The 25,283-nt window shown below is 38.6% G+C and overlaps 1 protein-coding gene across 10 annotated transcripts in view; it reads left to right on the top strand.

The window, feature by feature from the left end:
* Positions 1-25,283, top strand: part of LOC137992228 (insulin gene enhancer protein ISL-1-like) — a 64,250-nt gene that overhangs the window by 20,383 nt on the left and 18,584 nt on the right. For 3 of the 10 annotated variants that reach the window (XM_068837430.1, XM_068837422.1, XM_068837421.1), the window contains 3 exons: positions 11,463-11,525; positions 14,448-14,546; positions 20,070-20,189. In XM_068837430.1, the coding sequence (XP_068693531.1) occupies positions 20,147-20,189 (43 nt within the window). In that variant the 5' untranslated portion in view covers positions 11,463-11,525; positions 14,448-14,546; positions 20,070-20,146. Of the gene's footprint in view, positions 1-6,723; positions 6,857-11,462; positions 11,526-13,288; positions 13,362-14,447; positions 14,547-17,561; positions 18,233-20,069; positions 20,190-25,283 lie in introns of those variants that run through there. The other 7 variants (XM_068837426.1, XM_068837425.1, XM_068837423.1 and 4 more) reach the window with 6 other exon arrangements.

Here is a 25,283-nt window from a genome sequence, read left to right as displayed (position 1 = left end):
CAGGCGAAGGTGTTAATCAACAAAAGAGTGAAATTTTCTAAAAGCAATGACAATAATGAAAAGAATAAAGGTACAGGTTGCCTTTAACTTGATGTGGAACTAACCAATTAATCGCGTTCTTCGAAGGACATTTCTCTGAAACTTTCAATGTGACTGTTTTGGGAACTGTTAGGTTAGATCTACATTCATGTTCTTTGTTGTAAGAACCTGCTGACTAAACTAGCGTTCTCTTTCTGGAAGTATTTTTCTTGCTGTACGAGACGAGCACCCTTTGCGGAACTAAATCTTCCCATCGCGTTTTTCATTGTCTTTTGGCACTTTATTGAAGGGTGCCTGATGTGTAACGAAGTTCGAACTTGAATTCAAGCAGCTAGGATCAGCGAGCCTCCTTCATTTTTATTTGAATAAACGAAGTGTTAGTTTGTTTTTCCTCTTTTTCTTAGCTTGGTAAAGTTGGACTTAAAACTCAAACCACTGTCTTGTTGCTGTATCAATTTGCGCTTTTTTGGCGATAAAGCACATTTAAGATTTATTATAAGATGTATTATAGTCATTGTACAGTGACGACATGAACAAAATATACCCACACTTTCAAAAGCTGTTTGAAACATCTGATGAACTTGTTTTGCTTTCATTTAACGTCGGAAGGAAATAAAAGCTTGAAACGAAGTCCGAGAAAGTTCTGTTTATGCCTCAGGCGACCAGCAAGAAAAATCTGTTGTTTTCATATTTACAGGTACTATATTGTTCTCTTTTAAATTAATTTGTACCCATTCAGACAATTCGAATCTTATTAAAGTAAACGTACACTTTCAATTTATTTTATTACTTTGTTTTTGTTCATACATCATTTTCAGAAAATTGAACATCTGAAGATTTTCCCGTCGAAATGATCTGAAAAACTGCAACGCTGTTAAATGGCCCACGGTAAAAAAAAAATTCGCTGAAACCAAAACCTTCAAAAACATTTGTCATTCGCTTCATTTTTACATTATTGCACGGCCGGGAAGAGCAAAGCGTTGAGTTAGAGAACAGCATTGCCTAAGTGACATGGAGCGGGAATTATATTGTAAAAATGCTGTTCAAATAGTCGTCAAATACACTTAAAACAGCGGTTAACTCGATGACGAACTTCGAAGGACACCTTTTCAATTCTAAATGAACACTTCTTGATTATGTCCGCTGCAGTGAAGATTTCTTAGCGTCGTTTACGGTTTGGGGAGCCCTGACACAGCCAGTCAAAATTACATGAAGCTCTGTGTGTGCCAGTTGATTCGATTTGCACTTTCCGTCAACAATCAAAATTCTTTCATGTGCCTGATACCTTTATTCTCCATGAGCGTTCTCCTGCTTTGATTCCTCTGTGAAAACATATGGGCAAACACAGTCGTTTGAAGAATTTAATCTTTGAAAAGGCTCTCTCGCTGCACCTAAGTAAATGTTTACGCGAAGCATGATTTCTTTTCACGGAAAGTTATTTTCAATGGCGACGTTGCTTTTGTCTTTAGCTGGTACCACTAACCGAGAACCTGCCAACTGATCGTACGACCCGGTCGAAATTGTCCCGTTCTCACAAACGGCGGACGATTTGTGCTAATATTCAAATAGACATATCGATTGACCTTTTAATTCAAGACATCAGCGGCTTTAAGCAACGCAAATCATCACAGAGTATAGCTTCATCGCCTCCTCCCTTAACATAGCGAAGCCAACCGAGAGAAGTCTATCGTTAAACAATGGAAGATCTGACATCAGCCGCGGTTGAATCGATGATTGCACGGCGGGTTTCTGCTCTGATAGGTCTTTGAAAGAATCCCGACAAAAGCTTTTCCCCTGCCGCCAAGGACATTTCCAAAACTTCGTTTCTACAAAGTAAGTCATACTTTTGTCTAAGAAGGTCCCTAGTAAGTAAATATTTTATAGTCGGCATTGCCAGTTTAATACTGCGCTCGATCGCTATCATCCGGTTTACCGTCTTTTGTTCATCTTCATATTACTTTCATTATTGTACTTGACAAAGTCCGAAAGATGTTGTTTTAATGACATTTTAGATTTCCACCCGAGTGTCGAATGTTTGCTGACGAAATCAGCATGATGAATTGTGCTTTTCGACTCTGGTATTGTGCAAGTTACTTTTGTTTCGGCTTGATTTAATTCCCTGTTATTTCAAATCCCTATTTGTGAAGGGAGACTTCTCAGTTTTAAGACCCAGCACGATATTTTACGGTAAATATTCCGGTTTGTCGTGCGTCTTGAAGATTCCAAAAACCAATGTTCGCCTAGTCTGTTAATTCACTTGTGACACCCTGTTCCAAAGTTTCATTTCGGTTTGGTTTCAAGTTGTTTTTTCTTGTAGACGTAAAATTTCTCTGCACTTAACGCGAATGGCTATATTATGATATCGTTCTTGAACTTAATTAAGTGGTCGCGTTTTCTCAAAGTTCTCTATATGAGAGTTTGGTTTAAAACTATCTTCATTTTCCATGGTTGAGTCAAAAGGTCGGCTTGAAAAGTTACAAATTGCTGTTTGTCGGTGGCAGTGTATAACTTGTTTTTGGTCACTGAGCAGCTATATTTGAGAAGCGTAACTTAACGAGGTGGTTGCGTTTTCTTAAAACTCTATATAAATATTCGGTTAACAAAAAAAAAAATTCATTTTTTCATGGTCATGTCAACAGGCCAGCTTGAAAATTGCTTTTTATCGAGGGCAGTGCATGGCTTGGTTTTGATTGGCCACTGGGCAGCCATATTGGAAAGACTTGAACGACCTTTTCAAAAACGTAACTTAACGAAGTGGTTTCGTTTTCCGCCAAAGCTCTCTATATAGAAAGTCGGTTGATAACTACCTTCATTTATCATGGTCCAATCAAGAGGTCACCTTGAAAAGCTGCGAAAATCTGTTTCTCCATGGCAGTGCATGGCTTGGTCAGTTTTGATTGACAAAATTTGGCTACTGAGCCGACATATTTGAAAGACTAAAACGACATTTGCAAAAAGGTGTTTAAACTATGCAGTTCTTTTTTGTCGGTTCGAAAATTCTAGAGCCCTGAGCATATTATGTTTGATTTGCCGGCTGCGCAAACTTGCGTGCAGGAGTCCTCTAAGCATGTAAACTACTCCAGGGCCTCAAAATTATACGAAACGGGCAAAGACTAAGAAAGTGGAAAATAAGTTATTCGTTTAAGGCAGTTTAAACATCATGTAGTAGTTTTGCAGAAGTAACGACCATTGTTCGAGACGCGAAGGATCATTTTAGCATACTGATTGATCCACCGCTTTTTGCGAGATTAAAAAGAAATACGCCAAAACGGAGTGAAATGGCAAAGTGGAAAATCGTTTTTGCCTTACCCAAATGAATCAGTGAGGTATCCGGCTGAGTGTCTTTCCTAAGTCGGTGTTCATATTTCAAAACTTAAAAAGATTCTCTTCTTTACAAAAGAAACTGTTGCTTAAACTTACATAATCTTACATTTTCTGCAGTTGTTTTTGCAGCGAGTCGTGCATGTATCCAAAAGAAACTAAAAAATTATCAATTATTACTTGCTGTTTACTTCGGTCAGCCTTGTCTGTCAATGATGTTAGTTGATAATTTCCTTGATCGTTGAGTTCATCTGTGTTACAGATAATTCAGTTGTAGTCCGGCGTCAAGAAAAGAAATTGTTTTGCTCGTGAAATGAACAAGCTTACAATAATTTCAAAAATTATCTTGAGGCATCAATTTCGAAGCGATGCCATTGAATTCTGATATACATTTGAATTTCATGCACAAGTTCCGATTTTTCGTTCGCAAGAAGTGGTGTTTGCGTTTTCCAACCAGAAATTACTTGATCCAAGTTTACAGAAACGCGGGTGAAAAGTCATAGAAATCAATTTAAATAAAAGCTTTTAGCATACTCCTAAAAGGAGACCCATGTTACAAATGAAAATTTAAAAGAAAATTAAAATGACATCGACTGCGAGGTGTTTCTGGCTGTTAAGTCGTTAATGCACGGGAACTGTTTTCAATTTTTATAATTTTTCGGAAAAAGTTTTGTAAAAGCTTTGTCTCTCTACGAAGTTCTAGACCACTATTATATAATGTACCATATGGAAAATGAAATCAATCAATTTTCATATGAATGTGCACTTTCATGCAAAGCCTCTCTCTGTTCTAGATACCAACGTTTGTGCCCATTACTGAAAGCTTTTGAATACTAAGTTTGGGAAATTGCCCCATTAGGTCGTGAAAGCATTAACCAGACCTGTGCCTCACACATTTTCATCACTGTCTTGCCCTCAAATGTTGAGTGATCTCTTGATTTCAAGTTAGTCTTTGTGGTAATTATTCCCCCCGCCAAACAAAGTTTGCGGTTAAAACCAGATTTCCCCTAGCCCATCTTGGTTTGCGATTTTATTGTCGTGTTCATGCAATTTTGCGTGTTCGAGTATTTGTTTTAGCGTCAATCAGTTTCTTCTCTGTTAATTATTCTATAAAAAGAAATGCGCATTTTAGATTGCGTTTTCGTGAAGTTTAGTTTGAATGAGCGGGTTTATGTCTTGAAGCCTTCGTGAGGACAAATGTTGGCCGTTCACCTTACACCAACAAAACTCTCTTTCGCTCATCGTTTTAGCAAACTAAAAACTTGTCTTTGCGGATACTTTGGTCAAGTTTATGATTTCTTACGGCGTGGTCTGGAATGGGGTGATGCTGTAGCAGAACTTGACATCCAAACTAGTGTATTACTGGCTAACCTAACTTAAAGCATGCTCTGAATTGTCTTTCAAAGTGTTGTAGACCCGCATATAATTTAAGAAACGCGCGTGTAACCTATACAATGAACGAAATCATTTTATTCTTTAACGTACATTTCTTCTCAGACAATTCAATTTATGTCAAAACGTACAAGACGGCCCCTTACGTAATTTTTACTGATTTTTCCACTCGTGAAATCTCAAACGGAGCTTGAATTCTAAGGCAAAGTTTTCACGTCAACATGGTGGTGTTCGACGCGCGCGTCCTCCAGAGCTTTAAAAGTAGTTTTGGGGTACCCTTGCGCGTATTTTCCATATTTTTCGCACAATAGCACCGCTTTGTTTTCATTTTTAATGATAAAAAAATACAGCGTCCCGCAGTCATTATTTTGTGTAGTTTGTTAAGTTAATGAAATATTTTTCTGCCGTGAATTCGCTCCATGAACGATTTCATTAATGCCACTGCGGAGCCATTATCGTGTTCCAACAATTAGCAATTGTTTCATGTTTCATTGCTTATATTGAACCGACCGATATTTTTGTTTTGTTTCTGTAATTTCGAACACTCTCTTGGTCGGCTGGCTCAGTTGTTTCTGATCGAAAATGCCGGGAAAAATTGCAAGATTAGGGCCTTTTTCTTGCACTTGCGTTTTCTGTAAAGTTTTTGTTTTTCTCCGCTCTACTTCCAACCTGTCTAAGTAATCCAAACTACCTGCTGGCGCAATTATGAATCCAAAGTCTTATGTAAACATTTAGGGAACGTAAAGTGCACTTTGGCTCGTCCGTGAGAGCTTTTTCCTCTTTGGCCCTTACTTTAAGGCAATGAAATATTAATTGTACTTCAGCCTGGAAATAAAGAAGCTCATTGCTTACTCCCTCTGATTGCACGCGCGGTAGGTTTTAATCGTACCCCGCTGTGTTGCTGTAGCCTTTCATCCAGAAAATACGACGGTTTAGAAGCCCCGCGCTGCGCTTGTTAAGGGATGATAGCGTTTTATTGGAATGTGCATACAACGAATGGCACACACCTGCTTCCAGCTTTAATGAAATTGAATATCATGTTCTCTCGCAAGAGGCTCCTGGCGTGTGACAACTGAAATTTTGTTCCTCGGTCTTAAACTGGACATCCATTTCTATTTTTATTTCTACATTAACACGTATACTCGTTAGACTACAAAGATGACAAGTCTCGTTTTTCGTGTCTCTTCGTTTCCAAAAACTGGAAATGGCTATTGATTTTCTTTTCTAAGAATTATTTTCTGTTTATTTTGATTTACTCTCGAGAAACCATATTTTAATGTCATTTCGATTGTATTGCCCTTTTACTTCTTTCAATTCTTAATTTTGTGGTCTCTGTGATCATTGAGATCTGTCTCTCATCGGAAGAAAAAGAGAAGAAAAGTCATAAAGTCATCCGGTTTGGTGCATATTGTGTGTTGTATCCTCATAGATGATTGAAAGAATTTCTTCCTCAAAGGGTATTTAACGTCCCACCAACCAAAAATGTCTGTCACCCATTGCTTGGCCTTTTGAAGTTATTTGCCCACTAAAAAGCGTCAAAGGTCGGCATGTTTGATTCTCCACATCTGCAGATTACCACTGTGCCTTATCCTGGCGTGTGTTTGTTCTTCAAATTCATGTATGCTGCGGTAAAATAAACACTGCATTTTGCTTTTCCTGAAGTAACTGTTTTCTCTTTGTCTCGCGTATTTAAAGCTTCTGGTTCCTCTTCCTGTGGTTTTAATTGGGGCGGGCGCCTGACCCGCGTGCTTATTATCTGTCAATTTCACGCCGCGTTCATCAATGCGTCTGGCGTGTGCGTTCGGCCAATAGGTATCGAGCACTGACACTCCGGTCTTGAGAGGGCTTTGAAGCCCATTTTAAGTCTCCAACTTGTCTCGCTGGTGACCACTCAATTTACTTCCTTATCGGAAGCCCATTGTTGTTGTCTTGCTCATTTAACTGCTCTCTACTGTCAAAATCAGTCACTTAGCCTCATCTCGCACTAGTCCGATTACGCCAAGTCAATAAGCCATTTATCGCACGATCATCTTCATCAAGGTTGGCTATTAGGTTACTAAACTCTATGCTTCATCTTCCTTAGCTAGAGAGCGTTTACAGGAGAGTAAGTGACAATCGTTTTAATTGTTTATATGGTTGTTAGTCGAGATAAATGCCCACCAATACGAACTGGGACATTTTATATCTTGAACCAAAACAATCCTCAACTAAAATATTCGTTTTTAGCATAAGATTTCATTAATCTGTTTACAGTAGTCGAATGCTCTCAGTTTGAAATCCAACAGCTTCCCTCTTGCGGAGACGTCCTATTTTATGGATCTTTTACACTCGTCAAATGTACTCGCTGAAAGTGGTGAACGGTTGTCGTTTTTTTGTAATTGACTTTCTCTCTCCGCGTTTCTCATCTTCTATCATCAAATCTACCTGTACGGCTGCCAAATCGAAGGTCCGCGTAATTGTGAGCCACATTACTATATTTTTCGTCGTAACGTCGAGTCAATTTTCCTGTCGAGACAGAACCTGCATTATGGACAATTGTTGCAAGAGAAATGTATTGGATTCATTGCCCCTTAAGAACATGCATTGCAGGAAATGGAATTGTTCGTCATTTGACGTGCTTTCGGGTGATTGTGCCTTAACGGATTTTTCAGAGACTAAGACTAGCGATAAAATAACGATCTACCGCGTATTTAGACGGAAGATGCTTTCAAGAATACGTACATCATAAAATTCAATTCAATCAGTTGCGAAGAATGTAGAATTACTGTTTCGCTAGGGTTCAAGTTCGTTATTCCTGGCAGAATTTATCTTCTTCTTACATAGAAATAAGTGTAAAATGCGTTTTGGCCTTCACAGACGGTTGCAAGCAGTAGAAGCTCTCTTTTTCAGGGATTTGGCCTTAAATGACAAAACCGAATAAAACTGTCATTGCAGTTTGATATAAAGATATGTATTTGTGACTTTGGGATAGTCGATTGCTGACTAGTTCGATAGTTCTACTACTGAGGAAAAGGAACCTCTAGGGGGCCACGTTATTAAACTAATTTCGGGTGAATTGTACTTAGGACTGAAAATTTCGGAACGCCGAATCCTCGTAAATCCACAGAAGTGGGCTGTGGACGATTAAAGAGAGTTCAGTTTTGTCAAAGATTATTCACAGAAACATCGTGAAAGAATCCATCACAAATCACCATCTGCTTCAGTAAATGTCAACTTGTCGGCAAATTGATAGACTTGTTGTTCAATTACTTCTTTGCTAGAGAAAAATGGCGCGGATTAGGCATTTGGTTGAAAGTCAAGCGACGAGCATTTTGATTATTTGTCTTTGACAAGTTCTCCAAGAAAGTTGGAAATGATTGCTGCAGTTGGAGATTTGTAATTTGTTTTCTTGTAAGAAAGCTTTAAAGCATTAATTACCAACTACTACAATTTTTGACAACATCCCATTGAAAACTAATTGTAGACTAATTCTGTTCTTCTGTCTTTCCGTGCATCGGCTCCATTTTTATTGAGCTTTAATCTTCTATTACGGTAGGATCCCGCAGCCTCACGTATTTTGATACCTTTTGTGCGACTTTCCTCGGTCCTTTTTCACGTTGTGGCTTTCTCTTTATTTTCGTCACAATCTTAAGTCATGACCAACAATTCAGGTGACCGTTCTAAAACCGGGCTCAGCTGTCTCCAGCCGAAAGTGGGGAATTCCACTACCCCAACTTTTGAGAGCAGAAAAGAAGTCTTAATTTACTGACTAAATATTTTATCTTTTTCGTTTGCCATTCAATTTTTGTTTGTTTCTGTTTTACTCGAAACTTAGTACCTCGCAGAGCACAGATTCCTGATTCTGAGCCCTGATTCTGTGTAACCGGCATTCGGCCCAGATTTTCAGAAGTTGAGGAAACTCTAAGTGAAAGAGGAGAGAGGCGAAAGAGAGATTATCCAGGAAGGTCTCGATATGCTTTGTCATCTTATGTCAAACACAATATTTGAAACTTGGTCTGGTCAGTTCTCTAGGGCCCGGTTGTTCAAAAGCCGATTAAGGCTAATCCAAGATTAAAAATTAACCAAAAAGTTTATTTCTCTACTCCCAAATGCTGGTCAACGCTGATATTCGGCAAAACTTTAAAATAGAGGAATTCAATCTTGAAAAACAAAAGTAACCAAACGAAACTTTCACCAAAAAGTTGAAAACATTAAACAAACGTTTACTCTAATCCTGGATTAAGTTAATCGGCTTTCGAACAACCAGGCTTTGGTGCAATCGACTCTGCCCACTTTTCCAACGTCCCAAAAGTTGTTAGTTCAAATCACTTTAATGTTAGAACCTCTTGCGAGAGACCCAAGGTTTGACTGTGTAATTTTTTTATCCAACGGGTATATACGTTTGTATGGCAACACTGCGGAAACAGCTTTCCGGGCAAAATTCATTGGGATTGTTCTTGCCTTTTAAGGGAAAAAGCGAGTTTTTAATTGAATGCGTGAAATAACCAATGAGTGTTGTGGAGGGCAGAAAGAACATAACACAACCTACCTTAAGTCGTTGCAGCCATACGTAATACTATTGAGCGGTACTTCATCCTAAAGTACCTATTTTGTTTCGTAATTGTGACTGTCTGAAAGAACTGGACTTCTTTGGTCAAAAAATTTGAAACTCATGAAAAATTAATTGTGTTTCTGTTTGCGGAGCGCTTATCAGTTGTTGCGTGGTAGCATCATCTCTTCAACTTCGTCCACTGGGTAAGGCTATGATTCACTTTAACTGTATTCCCTCTTTGTTCATCGCTTATCTGTTGATATCGTTTTCTTTGTCTTGTTTACTTTTTCTATATCACTTTTCTTGCATGAAATATTCTAGAATGAATTTGGTCGATTTGTTTGTGTTCATATTCATTCACTCATTCTTGATGCGCGCCTTCTTAACGTGAATTTTCTTGAACAAGCCCTCACATAAAAGATTTTAATAGTTATTATTCAATTACGGTAATATTTTTGCCGATACTTAATTGTTGCATCTAATGCTGTAGTTTGCCTTTTTTGCTTGAGAATTTTAAATTTCATTTCTCCTAGCCGAACCACTAATCTCGTCGGTTTAATTTCTTCAAGTTTTATTTTGAAATCATGGCTCCCAAATTTGAAATTATGGATTTTTTGTTCCAGCGAAAGTCACTAAGTACCACCTATTCCTGATCATTACATTGTTCCTTATTCTTCATAATTATTGGTCAAGTTTTTCACTTACTGAGAGCAAATTTCTTGCAAAGTGGCTTTTCAAAGAAAATGGAGTTATATATTAATAGAAGTGATTATTCACTCGTGACCTCGGCGGATGAAATCGTTGATAAAGGCTTTCAATTTACTCAGTCTAAGCCACCCTTGGGTCGGATCCGAAGATGTATTTTAACATGTGTGCAAGCATACGTGAATCAAGCCACAGCTCAAGTGTATTTCGGAGGAAATGGTGCGTCTATGAATAATGGGACACTAAAACTCGGTATCAACTTTGTTGAAAAGGTGAATGTCCTATTCAGTGATGAACCGTTTTCAGTTGCTTGGGTTTGTTTTGAATTCTATTTGGAAAACGTGTTTTTGGTTTGGTTTGGTTGATCATATGATTTCGAACAGTTACGCGGAACTTTGTAGAGATGGTTGACTAAACGAACGATGGGTAGCTCCCGCTGTCGCTTTCACGGTCTTCAAGAAAACGGTCGTGGATGGTTATATAGTTGGTGGTAACGATGGCCCTAAACAACGCTGGAAAATCTGGTTATGATCATAATCACCCTTTAACCGCGGGAAGTTTAGCCTTAGCGGATTACAGCTAAAATGGTTGATCTCGAATACAACGCAGAAATTCAAGGCTATCGTTTCGAGCACATGTCATTCCTCTTCATCTGATCTTCGTTTTCTTGTGGTGCTAGCTTTCCGGCGAACCCATACCTCCGATTCTCCAGTCTTCATATTGTGAGCAGTTTGTAAAATGAACTTATTCGATACCAAAGATTAAAGTATCTACGGCTGTTTAAGATAAACATTACTGAGAGAAATAGATCCTTTTGCGTCCTAATCTTGGGAAATTGATTGTGGATCAGTTTGGAATCGTCAGATGAAACCTCTAATTCTCTGGAAATTTTTGTTGTCAAACAGCTGATGGCATTTTTATTTGAACCAAAATATATATATATAATACATGCCGGAAGTAAGGTTCTTTAGTTAACCTTGAAGGCTCAGTCGAAATGCGTCAGTCTGAATCATGACGTTAGGTTTCAATTACGAATGAACTGTCTTGTTTTCATCCTTCGTCTGCAAAGCTCTACAAAGTTGTTCTTTCATTTATAGGAGCTTATCTTAAATTCATTCATGGTCGTGTTACCCAAGATTCGACAGGGATCTATTTGTCTGATAGAAAAATTATACCCTTTCAATTTAAACATGGAAGTGGAGATCTTTTGTGGTCTTCAAAGCTATAGCTACCTTTGGGAAACAAATGACGAAGGATCTTTCCTGAGATTTCCATTAAAAGAGTCGATGTTTTCTTGTTTCCACTGACCTGGGTCGGCCCATACAGTCCTGTGTGATCAGAGCCGAGGCGGTGAAAAACCTTGTGGTAGTTTCGTAAATGTGTTTGGTTAAAAAGAAAAGTGTAAGCTCTCGTGTTTCAGTCGAACGCCTTGTTTCTTTTGTACTGATTCATGTCTTGTCTGCTTCTTTTCTAGCTTGAATACACAAGCTACATACTTCCCCGGGAGAAAAGGAAGTGCGGATTTTACATTGAAACGGTATTTAGCCTTTGAGTTTTATATGTCGAGCAAGCTTTGGGGAAACCGTGTTGCATGTGTAGGGATGGTGTGCGTTCAAATCATCCCATTCAGATCACCAATTGCATTTAATCTTTTTTCGTGATTCCGGCGAATTTGAGTCAAATAAGGCTTTATACATGGGAAAGTGGTTGTCTCATTCCAATTGTGTTCATGCACGCAGTTTGTATTTGCACAAATTATACTTTTCTACCCTCAGTACTAAAGCCAGCTTAAATAGTGTCTGGGAGTTTTAAGGTCATTATAAATAATAAAGCCTTATAACCTTGCTATAGTCTTTTGCCACTAAAGTAATTCAACAGAAATCCTTGAGAAAGAAAAGACTTTTTGATATCCCTGTATGTTGAGGTATTAAATTTAAATGTATATAGAAATTTTTATTTAAGACAAAATTCAGTTTTATTACTGCAACGTGTACCTTTAATAAACAATTTCCATATATAACTGTAAGTTCTGTGCATGCTGAAAAGGATTTTTTTACTGTCCCCGAAAACCTTGGATTACTAAAAGTCTTGTTATCTTTCGAGCATAAAATGCAATGTGTTCTAAAGTCTGAATGAAATGGTAAGGGGCTAAACACTGCAGTTTTCTCATATAACTGTTTTATATGCGATAGAATGTGGTTTTAACCTATTCGAGTTTGTGGCGAAAATATCTGCTGTCACCTGTCCCCCCGCTTCAAATGATTTGTCAAGGCTTTTACTTTTCTGCGATGAACAGATTTACTCTAAATTGCTCACCTCTTCCATTTCCCAATTATAGTTTTTCTGTAGTCAGTTGCGAACGGGGTTGTAAGTTGAGAAACTTCAGTTCGGTTCAGTTTCATCTTTTTCACGTGTATTTCCAAATTGTGCTTTTTAAAAGCACCGGCATGCTCTTGTTGTGAGATAATTTCTGGAAAGAGAATCGTCCACGGAGTTCCTAAACAACCAGATTCTTCTTTTTCAAGTCTTGAGTTCTTTTAACAATCCGTGATTTAAAAGTGTCAAAGTTAGGTCCTGGCCAGTGGGACTTTGGCCGGGAAGTTACGACTTCAAAGGCTCCCCATTTGTATTTCAAAAGGCATTACATGACACTTACTTCGCTCAGTGACTGTTTGAAAGTTCTGCGAGAAGGAACCGAAGGTATGCTTCTAAATCCGATTTGTAGTATGAGTTCTTTCCCAGTAACACTTCTCCTTGTTGCCCAAAAAGGCTAAGGCTGAAGGTTGAGTAGCCTTGTTCTGGCTATATTTCTCCAAGAGATAGCTGAGTTTAGGTAGGAATCGACTGATAAAAGTGAAGTATATAGAGGTATCGGAAAGTTCGAGACTGGTGCTTTTTCCATCGATTCATGGCTGTATCAACGTTTTTCTTTCGCCTTAAGTACAAACCTGTGATATGATTGTGGACTTTCTTCAAAAATACTAGCATTTTGTCCAATTTTCCCAATAACGCGTGTTTATTCTAGCACAGGAATTTCAACATCGTATTTCATTAAGAGAGATAATCTGTTTTTCCCCACAAAGGCAATTTTATAAATAGCTTTTGCGAATTTTTCGTGGCCGGAGTTGTCGACTCTTGCTGTGGCATCTATCGGCTCTCCTTAAAGGTCTCGAAAGGTAGAGTTCCCTGTAAAACTACTTCAGTTTTGTCATGGTGGTAGTGACCTTCGAAAGTGATTCAGATGGGTTGGGTAACCCGTAACCACGGAAAGCGCTCCGTGGAATGTATTCTTTGTGTTCATCGTTGAATGTTTCGTTTATAACTTTACTCGATTGTGATCTACGGCTTTTGATGTTAGAAGAGAACTGTCAGCGTAAGTACTTTTGTTTTTTTGGAGATTAAGGGGCTTCTTTTCTATACAAGCCCACTGACGGATTTTTGAAATTGCTCCGTTAAGAGCTTTTGTGGTACTACAGCTTAAGTTTATATGAGCAAATGTGAGAGCGCGGATAACGAAGACAATCTACTCTCTGTAAGGCACATAAAAGGACTAGCCCCGGGAGGCACTTAAATATTTTCTTTCCACGGTTTGGATAAAAGACATCAAACTCTTTATAGACCGAAATTCGAAATTTCACAGGCGAGTCCGTGGAAAGTCGGGGAATCTTGGATCGCTTAGCTTCTACGTCAACCATGGCATTTCAAAAAATAGTTTTTGAAAGAATTTGTTTTATTTTCAGTTGGGTGAAATACGGCATTTTTTAGCCTGACAGGGTTGCAAATCTTTCGTCGTTCTGACCTGGTCAGCAACCTAAGTTAAACTCGTCCCGCACGACAACGTAGCAGCCCAAGAAAATCCTTCAAAGTTTAGGATTCATTTGAGGAGTCCTAACTGCTGTTCGGGCTATTCAGGTAGAAGTTTCCTCTTCGGGGTAAAATCGCGGAAACTTCCCTGCAGTTATCATCCACAAATTCAAAACCTTGAGCCATCTTGTGCATCATTGAGAGAGACTCAGTGACGCTGAGACTACAGCTCAATAGCTTCGACCATAGCAATAATCGTATACTGAGTCCGTAAGTTTATTTGAGACTTGAAGCTGTAATCCAATAGCGAACCACCTCTTCAGAACAGGGGCACCCAACGTGTAATTTCGTTAATTATCTGTTCGGCAGGAAGGTTGGCTTGAAGTTTCGAATATTCTAACTCAAACTTTTGAGACGCACTACTATTTTCAACATTTTCTGAAATGATTTCCTATGATATTTCGGGAAAGTAGTGAAGAGTCTGAATGATTTCGAAACCACATTGAAGAAAGCTAGAATTTTACTGATCTCAGTAAGAGTTAACTGTGATATTGGAAATGGCATAAAATTTGAAGATTTATAACATATAACTTTTTCCAAAGTTTGTTTGACTACGTAGTGTAAAGTTTTTTTTTTTTTTTTTTTTTTTAATCAGATCAGACCTGCTACGGTTGCTAGAACTTTTGTGCGAGGCAAAACTGAAGCCAGCTTGAAATTTGTACAGACCTGAAGTTCACTTAGAACACCCGAACAGGTAAATATTTTGAAGGGCAGCCACAAACTCACTAAATAAGCTTTTAAAGCATTGTGGAAACCATTTTAGGTAATGCTGAAAAATGTAAGACATTTGATCGGTGGATGCCCTTTTACTGAAGTGTGAAGTGAAGTGAAGTTATTAGTCTCTTCCCCTCGGGGCTTCTCAGGACTAATTTAGAATGCTTTTTGTGGGAGACTTTGGCCAGACTGCTTATTACGCAGTTTACAATTTTATTTAGGAAGTGAAAGGTGCCCCCGACGAGATTAGATCAGACCGAAACACCGGGGACAACGTTCCAATTGTGTACTTGCCTTCCCTTTTTATGTATGTGTCAATATATGAATATCATCTTTCTGAGTTTATGCAAAACGCAATCCAGTTTGTGCCAACGTCGGAGTGAATTCAAAGTTTTTTAACGAGAGTCATTGAAAAGACAGGACTGAAATTTTGACTATCATCTGACTAGGTGTGCAATGGCGTAGCGGTTTCGTTTCATATATTTCAATGTATTAAATGAATCTTTACTCTTAGAGATTTCAGTGTTTGTCCCTATGAGTCACAGAGGATTCGTTCCCTCTTCCAATCCATGGCCAGCAAAGAATTGCCTTGTCTCATTTCTTACTGAAAGTCTCTTTATCTTTTGAGCATTATGCAATGTGTTGTCAAGTCTTGATGATTTAAATGGTAAGAGGCTAAACACTGCAATTCTCTAATGGAACTATTTTTTTTATGCAACAGATTGCTACTTTAACCTGGTTAATTTTTTTGGTTTAGGACATTGTAGTAGTCAATGGCCAGTAAGTTTAAAATAATTTTCCAGGTTTTTCAAAAAGATGGCGAGTTATTACAAATGCAAATATAGACATCACGGGTTTTTTTTTTTTTTTAACAAACGATTCGGGTAGCGGACTCGTGGCAATTTTTCTAACCACATAGCAACTGTTCGTTTTAAATTACATTGTCCAAGGAAAGAATTCACCAATATTGGTGAATTTACTGTCTGTGCCTTCCGGCCTACATGAATGAAATTTGACTTGTTTTAGCAGCATTGGAACTGAGAAAGCTGGTGATTTTCACTTAAGCTTCCACTGAGCTTCTTCAGTATTTCAATACATTAATTAAATCTTGACACGGTTTTCTAATCGTACAAGACAGTCGGGAACATGCGTTTACAAAAAATGCACGAAACGAAACATTTTCCTTGTCAGGGAAATCACGAAAACTTGCATGTTACACTTACACTCATCGCTTTAATCCGCTAATTTATTCTAAAAAAATCCAAGAGTGTTCTTTTATTTCTCTGCGGTATTTTTTCGCCCTCGTGTGGGATGGATTCACTCAAAGGAACTGGGATTCCTAAAGCAAAGTCGTTTCCTTTCGTAGTTGAAAGCGCATTCTTGGTTTATGCAGTGTTTCTATAGCACTTTGACCAGTAACATTCAACTCTTTGTCTTAAAAATTAAGCCAGTTGGGTTATGGAAGTGTCCGATAGAGTAATGTCTTAGTGATGCTTCAAAGTTAGAAACACAATATACGTACCGTACCAACGAGAGAACAACGTGAACAATTGTGAACGGGTTCCTTTCCATTTAAATTCTTCAGAACAAGTTTCTTTCTCATTGAAATTACTGACCTTCTATAATGCTTGTCCGTTTAAAAATGAACGAAATCAACCTATTTAAACAGCAATTTTATACATTTGTGTACATCACACCTCTGGATGGTTGCATGAATAGATAGTTGATTAAGTATCAACATCTTGGACGGTAAAAACACACAGAGCGTTTCTTTTCAGTCCCTTTCGATTCACTGCTTTTTGCTAGCTGCTTCTTCGGACCTTGAGATTAATCAAGCGAATAACTAGAGCTTCAGGAACATTTCGTAGTATTTCTTACGTTTTCTTGCTCATGTGGTCTTTTTGACTTATTGTATCGTATGTAAAACTATCCTTTTTTTTTTTAAATTCTAATTTGAGAATTTCCGATTCGCCTGCACCTGCAAAACAAGACGAATTGGCGTCTTTCGTTATGGTTTAAATGTTGTTTTTGGTGGCTCAAGTGAAATACTATCTCCCTCTTAAGGCAGATGGTCTGGTTTTCGCTATTAGCACAACACAAAGTAAAACTGTATTCAAGCAACTCTCGGTTCCCGATGTAATTTTCACAAGTTGTTCGCTGATCATTACGACATATTTCCTTTTAACATTACTTCAGGACGCAAACTAACTTTCATATGAACAAAGAACTTTTTTTCCGGCTAGAAAAGATAAAGAGAAACGGTTCCATTGTGTTTTCATGCCTTTTTAATTATGCATGCTATATTTCGACTAGATCTTTCAAGGCAAAAATGTTTTTTTTATTTCCAGAGTTATTGTGTAACTTGGTAATCCTGGGGAAGTGATTAATTTGCTAATTTGTTCTTTATCTCCTTGCAAATAATTTCAGTGGAAGGTTTAATTTTTCTTCTTCATAAAACTTGCTTCTATTGTCGGTGTACAGAGAATGTTGTCATTAATTTCTCATTGATTTATTCAATAACAGCCGACCTTTCTAGTCTATACAAGCAATCAACTTAGGGCGAATTTTCCGCTCTTTTTTCCAGAGCGCGTTCAAGTTTTTCTCTAATATTTGAACAAAGTTCGCTATTGGAAAGTACCGAAAACTCCCATGCGGTTTTCAATTTTCGGATTTATCAGCTATAGCATCGTTCTGTAACCCTTGTCCATTTTCAAGACGTTTACCCCATGCCGTGTTTATTTATTAAATTCACGGGTAAACACAGTCTTTACCTGGCGTGTGGCTTTGGGCCCAGTTGAGTAAAATTGAAAGGCTGTGTCTTCGAACGTGGGTCAACTTGGGCGAAGAACGTCTTTTTGGCCGAGAGCCTTTGTTGTGCAAGAGCAATAAATCTTTTGGTAAATGTAATATAATTCTTTCATCAAAATGCAAAATGGGTTTTGTCTCTGGGTCTTGAAAACTTAAATATGAGTGACAGAAGGCACGAGTTTGCCCACGGGGTACGTATATGTATATACCTCTGAATTTCTCGTTCGCTTCTTTTTTCCTTCTTTTTCTCTGCTTTCTTTCCCATTTTTAGCTTCCGCGCGCAAAAAGTACTTAATCCCCATGGTATTAGTTTTGAAACACAGCAAGATAGTTGCAGGGTGAATACTAGGACTTATCTTCAAGTTTTTGCAAGATTGCGAGCGACTTGAATTTCGACCACCTTGTCTCGTTGCGTCAAACAGGTGCATCGAAAGTCAAGCAGCTTTAAAATTTCCATGGCTCCCTCCTGAAGCCAGCGAGGGAATCGCTTCTGGTAGGCGGAGCGATAAACTGGTGGCGAGAATAGACACGCGTTTCCACGAGAGGAAATTTGCTTTCGTATCCACGTTGATCGACAAGAGTCAAGCGAGTTGTTATATTTCGGTTAAAGGAAAATCGGGTACTGCGTGAGGATTTCCTCATTACCCCTCGCGCTTTTATTTATTTATTTATTTGCGATCACTTTCTTGGAGGGAAAATACCAGTCAGTCAATTCGAGTCTCGAGACTTAACAACACGCTGGAAAAGTTAATGCTTCTCTGGTGCTTTCATATTCAACTCGAAGGACACCCGCTTTAATAGGGATACGGCTTGCGTTTTGGAGAGAACTACAAACGTGCACTTCGTCAAAAACCCAAGGTAAGCGCACAGAAACGAGGACGCATTCTTGGATATTTTTGTTTACTTTCTCAAAATAACTGTGAACAGCGTTTATCAGCTGTGATCGAGTGGTGAGTTTCTTTTGTGAACGAACACCTACCGCCAATTTACATTTGTTTTCTGAAAGGCCGTCGTGTTTATAAATTAAATAAGGCACAAACAAAATATTATTTAAGTGCTGGGCGCGTTAGTGTACTTTTCCTCCTTAAAAGTAAAAGTTTTAGAAGCCTTGTAGTTGTACTTCAGACGTTTATGTGGGTCTTGTCTTCAATTGACAAGTTTGAGTTTACCGTCCGTTGCTTGATCTTGTAATTGTAAGCAGCGTGTCAAGTTGTTGGTCTGGAAATAAGGGAAGTTTAGACAACTGCAGAAGTCCGGTGTGCTTGTGTATTCCCATAATTAATCTTTTCAGCGCAAAGTCGTTTTGGTTTTCGTGAAAGCAATGGTTGAAAATATTTAATACTGTTGTCGAGCGAGCGCGTGCGACTCGTTTGTTTGCAAATTTAGGACAAGTCCACAAAGCAAGTGATATGAGTCATAGAGTTACTACGTACATGTCAAAATGGAGACCTTTCATTATTGAAATTATGAATTAATTTACTGTCTTAGTTCACTTCAAACTGAACAGGCTATGCTACAGCATTGGTTTATCCTCGGTTTTGCCCGAGATGAAACCGTCAAGTCCCCATTCGCGAAACAAAAACCCTGAGAATAAGCAAACTCTTCAAAGGCAAATAGATTAGAGGATAAAAAAGCTATTATTAGGCAAATGTGACAGAAGATTATCAAGAAATGTATTTGAAACCATTTCCCAAGTTAGGGTAATAAAAATCGACTATTTTGCTCCCTGTGGTCGAAGACTCGTTCGTAATTAACCAATGAGATTCGCACGCAGGAATAACAGCATTTTCCTTACACCTAGTTAGCAACCTTCTCTCTTGGCGCTAATCCGAGCACCATTTGTTACTCTTGTGTTAATATGCAATTCATTTCATTTTTTGTGGCTTGCAATTGGGATTTCGTTGTTTTTACGGAGTCGTAAAACAATGCAATATTTAATTTCTGTGTCGCTCTATGGCATTGTGTTATCCTGCCTTTTCATCTTTTTTTAAAGGGCAAAATCTGTATGAAGGCACATACTTTATTTCTGGTGCCTCTATATGCGTTTGGTGCATTGGCTAATAGACTCATCGACTGCTGTTGAAATATTGCAGTGAAACATATTTTGCTGGCAGGCGGTATCATACCTTTCCTCACCACAACCGATCCTCTACGTTATGGAAAACTTTTCCGACCAACAGATGTTTATAGTTCTCTTGACTGACATCTGCATGCCTAAAGGCAGTTATTGATAAAATTAGGAAAAAGAGAAAGACTCAAATCACATATATGACGTCCACATTAAATTGTTTCATGACAATAACTTGCTAATGCACAACATTCAAATCAGACTTTGTGGCTGTAATTTCTTACACCTTGTGCAACAAATCTCCGTACATTCAGCTGAGTTCAACTTACTCTCCGTCGGCGAGGCAGATTTCATTTGTGAAGCGTTTGAGAGAATTTGGGTACTGTATAGTTCAATCGTCTTTGAGTACCTCACGAGATAACCTTTTTGAAGAAATCTTTGAGACATTCCATTTTCACTTTGCCTTGTTCTCCCTTTCCTCTTGGAAAACGTGTTTTACTCCCATATCAAGGAACCGCACCGCTGTTTCTTGTCGCGGATCGACCAAAAAATCGCCTCATACATATTGCATAATTTTTTACGCTGTTTTTAAATGTAATCAATAAACCATTTTGTTCTTTGCTGTAGTCGACCCAACGGGATCCTTTTGGATAAAAGCATCAAGACCTCATTACACACCCATAAAGCATAACTCACAGAATTTCATGAAGGGTCTCGGGACAAGCATGGAGGGCATGGCATCCAAAGGTACGAGCAAGCATCGGTTTCTTAATTTTCACACTTGTTCATTTTTTTTTTTACGTTGGACATTGTTAGAGTATCGGAAAGTCAGACCTCCTGCTTGGAAAAGTTAACCTTGTTTTAGCCACAACGCCGCGTGATAGTTGACACATGCATTGATCTTGTTACAATGTGAAGCTGATTTTCCGACTCGTAATTCCTCTCCGGTGCGGGCTGAACGACCAGTTTAAACAACTTCTAAGGCTATGCTTTTCCTCGTGCACAAAGCTTGGAAAGAATGGACCGTTTTGGAGTTTTATCCCATTGGCTTAACTCAAGTAGGTTTGCTTTTCCAATTCTTGGGATTAAATATACAAACTTGTTAAAGATGTAAAGGGTGGTGTTCTGTGGTGTAATTGATGAGAGCTGAGATTTAGACCAACTTTCATTTCTAAGGCATATGGTTTACTGGAGAAGAGAAACTTGTTTATTGTTAGGTCGCCCCAGAGGCGAACTGTCACAAGGTTTAGTTTGTCTGAGTTTTGGAATAACGTGAAGCTTGTGTTGTGGAATAAGGACGGTACTTTTTAAGGATATTTTTCTGTCAGCCAAACGGATGAAGGGTTTTAAACAGAACTATCTCGACTAATATAATTGCAATAAGACGAAGTTGACTTCGTTGTACCGTTCTATGTCCGGTCTTTTTGGATTTGTAACGCTCTGTCTATTTTTGACGGTGTCATTAGCTGAGTAACATAATTTTTGGAAATAGCATTACTTTTGGTCAATTTGTGGACACGTTTTTTCGATGATCAGTTTTTCTAATTGTTGCCTTAAATTGAATTGCAGTGAGGAGCAGAGAAATTCGTTCAGTGTACAAGTTTGATTAATCTTCTTCGTATAAATTTAAACTGATCTCGCTTTTCTTCCGTTTGGGCTTTAAGCGTTGTTTTCGGGTGATGATTGTTAAAAAAACGATAAGGAAAGATAACGATTGTCTCTTGTTCCCGAAGACTTAGCTCACCCGCATTATACATCATAAGTTTCCGGAAGAAGGGTCGAGATTTTCAATGGTGAATTTATTAGTAAAAAAATCTGGAGGAACAAATCGTTTATTGACAAGTTTGACATGGCTTGGCAAATTTTTCAACGCAAAAAAGCGGGGTACGACTTTTGGAAAGCTATCATTTGCTACTGCATGTTATCTCTGATTCTTCATTTCCTCTCTATACACCGTTATCTCTTTGATTCTTAATAGTTTTTCTTCTCTTTTTTTCCCTGAAGCATTTTACCAAACCAAAAGCCCTTAACGTTCACAAATATCTCTTTTCATTTTCGAATTTAAAGGAAGGATGAATCACTACTAGTGAAAAAGCGCAGAAATCAGTTCAATTTCGCCAAAGGCAACAACATTATTTTTACTTTTTTTTTAATCTTGTAAATATAGCGGTGTATCTAGAAGTTACTTTCTCGGAAAATCGACCAAATGCGGCTGAAACACTAATATCTTCGCAACTTGAGCAATTTGGGGTTTGTGAGGCGACATTGTTAAGGCACCGAAAGATTTTAGGGTTAATGAATATTTAATGCCTTTGCTCTAAAACCTCCATTACTTTAAACTCTGTTAACCCTTTCACAGAATGATTTTTGTTTACATTTCGAAGTTCATCTCTTGCTTCTTTTCTGTAAAAAACTAAAGTCCTCATTGACTTTGGAATAGAATACGTGCAGTTTCACTCGCGCGCGAGTAAGACTTTTAGCTCGCGGGGGAAATTTAGCCTTCATTATCTGCGAACATTGAATTCGGTGGCAAGTGTGTTAGCCTGACAATGGGACGCTTTTAATAACCTCATCCCGTCGTATCCTGATGTTGTTTAAAGAGATATTTGTTATGAAGACCCCAGGAAATTATATTAATTAAAAATGACAAGGGAAAGTGGTAACTTTGTGTGTTTTGATATTAGTGAATATAGCTTTTCTGGCTTTGATGAAGGAACGTGGGGGTTAAGGTGTTTTCTTTTTAGTATCTATCAACTTGTAGAACACGGTTTAAAAAATAAAAGTTGGAAAGAAATGAAGCAGGGCTGTCTGCTAGCTATATAGCTCCCATTCGCACTCATTTTCAGTGTTGGATAAAATTCGCCGAAAGAGCACGGACAAGCGGGCACGATAAAGGAAAACGATAAAGCAAAACTGGCCAATGGCTGACGTTTCGGCCTCCAAATCTCATCACGATCCGTGGGTCAATTTTTGCCTCTATCATCAACTCGTTTGATCGTAAAAGTGAGATATATATTTCCCTCTGTAGTATATCAAAACACAAGTGTTCCTATAGGAATTGTACCCTGCAAAACCTTCCTCCTATTCTTCGGTTTAAACACTTTAAGAAGACGAGTTCTTTCTAATATTAAATCGCAATCACCAACAAATGCCATTCAGGACTTGAAAACGCTTTAGGACTTTTAAAAAATAAACGGTTATACGCGCCTACATTGAATATCCTTGGAATAGTCGAAATCCACCTAGGGAGTATTTTGGCACTACGTTTCAACCTCTTTTCAAATGATGGAATTTTCTTTTTATCAACGTTTAGATCATTAGTTGCATTCTGAAATTCGAGGCGCATCACACAGACACTTCGTCCTGCCATTCACAGCCAGTACGGCCCAGTGATAAGGGCGCTTGCCTTGAGATCTGGAGATCTCGTGTTCAAGACCCGGTCATCTTCTCGGCTGCACTTGTAAATAGCCAAGTGGTTTGCCTCCGGTCAGTTGGCCGGGATTCTAAACAGATACTGTAACAGTTATTGATTGTGTTTCATTGGCCCTGAAAAGCCCCTATAGGAAGTGGTCAGTTAAGTATGTATCCATACATATATGCATAGATAAACCACGTAGCACCGAAGGGTTTCTTGTAGATTAATGGGTAGAGCATGCTGACTGCTGATACAAAGGTCTCCGAAACTACCCGTTACCGAGCAACTCACTTATCATTGTGAGTTCTACTACAGCACTAGAGCATAGTTTTAGAACTCCCCTCAAAAGGTCGTGCAAATCGGCTTCTGAACAAGACTGAGAAAAGCATATCACAAAACTATATGCCGGATATTTTTCCGTTTTCATGCTATAGAGTGTTTAGATCTGATTCTGAGGTAATGAAGAAAATTCCTTGGCAATAACTTGACCGTTATATATATGTGTACTACCAACCGTAGTTTTTTGTTTCATCTCGAACAAAGCGATGTTATTTAGTATTTAGTCTTATCTGCTCCAGACCCTTCTCTCGAGCACGACACGAGTCAGTGTTCTACGCGATTTTCATTTAACAGATACTAGAGTACAATTACCTTTGAAAGTGATATGCATCAGTCGACCACGCGCCGTCTCCCAAAATGCATTTTTGCCGTGATAAGTCAAGTTATTTTGGTCCTATAAAGACTACAGTATTTTCTTTAAAATAAAACACAGATCTTCTGCTGTCCGAATAATCCAAGAAAATCACTACCTTTTTTAGAGGTCCAACGGACTGAACTCACAATAAAGATTCTAAAAATTTGGTCCGGACTTGTAGCCAAAAATAGGCTAGTGATCAGGTCATTGTAGACTAAGCAACGGAGAAAAAGAAATCGCCCTGAAGTTAGTTAAAGTACACATTTAAGAGTGGGTCAGTAACTTCTGTTTTTTAACATAAAAATACAAGGACTGCGATTGGTTGGAATCACTTTCATCAGCTTGAACGCTTAGCCGCATTTGTAGAATACACATGTCTCGTAAAAGCGGAGAGGCATCAAGAAAAGCTATTGGTCTATATTCTTGTGGTTTTTTACCTTTTTGTGCAATAAAAGGGTAGTCGCTTATCGCAGAGGGCGCTAAGGATATGGGCAACGGTTTTCTTACTAAATCCGTCTCATTCAGTGATTTATTATCGATTTCTCGCTGACAAGTATTGAGGATAAATGCGAAAGGAAACGTAAAGAATCACTTGAAACAACTTTACTTTACTTTCGACTCACAGCTAATTAACATCTAGCTGTGGTGCTGTGCTCCGACATCAAACATGGACTGTATAGCGGCAGCCAGAGGCGCCTTTGTATGCTTTCAGCCCGATGTCGTGAGCCGCGCCCTCCGCAATTCGGTCCTCGACTGCAAGTAAGGGTGATTAGCACTAGCAATATTTATTTACTTTACTTTACTTTACTTTACTTTACTTTACTTTACTTTACTTTACTTTACTTTACTTTACTTTACTTTACTTTACTTTACTTTACTTTACTTTACTTTACTTTACTTTACTTTACTCTACTCTACTCTACTCTACTCTACTCTACTCTACTCTACTCTACTCTACTTTACTTTACTTTACTTTACTTTACTTTATTCGCCACAATTCATGGAGTGGCAGGGTAGAGGAACAGAACTTTTCGTCCCAATTGACCTCTACCCCTATATCCATAGATCAGACCACAACATCGGGAACTCCATGCCCTACTCTTCTCGAATAGTGTGTGGGTTCTTTAACGTCCCACAAAATTTATACCCAAGGGTTGTGAGACGGGACCTCAGGCTTATAGTCCTTATCCGAGAAGACTTGAAAGTCTAACCATTTGTAGATGTCGTTACAAAGGCAGCACTTTCTTCTCAGTTATTTAAAGTCCCTGAGTGATGGTCCGGCCGGACTTGAACTCACGACCTCCCGCGTGACAGCCCGGTGCTCAACCAACTGAGCCACCGGTGCGCGGTGCTATCATGAGCAAATGAGAGTGTTGATAGCCCTCGTCCCTCCCTGGACGGGTTGCCGGGTCCATCGCAGTATGACAATGAGGGTTTTGTTGAAGGTGGATAGTCCGCAGACTGGTCATAAGAGAAACAGAGGGAACTAAACACGACATGGTTCATTGAATGACGTAGTTAGCAAAACCTCGACCAGTTGGTCCTTTCCAATTCCCCTGTAGCGTAGAACTTTGCGTCTGCTCTAAAGAGAGCTAAAAATGCGAGATGTCGTTTTAAACTGCAGAAAGGAGCGAGTTAAGGATTTTTGTTTTGCCGGGATGATGGCAGTTCGTGATCAACGTTGCTGACTCGGAAGTAACGAAATACAAGCCTGCAAAATTAAGGCTTGAAG

This window comes from Montipora foliosa, chromosome 2 (genome assembly GCF_036669935.1).
Source record: "Montipora foliosa isolate CH-2021 chromosome 2, ASM3666993v2, whole genome shotgun sequence".
NCBI classification, from domain to species: domain Eukaryota; kingdom Metazoa; phylum Cnidaria; class Anthozoa; order Scleractinia; family Acroporidae; genus Montipora; species Montipora foliosa.
The sequence above is the reverse complement of the archived record's forward strand: the minus strand, read 5'-3'. Positions and strand labels throughout refer to the sequence as shown.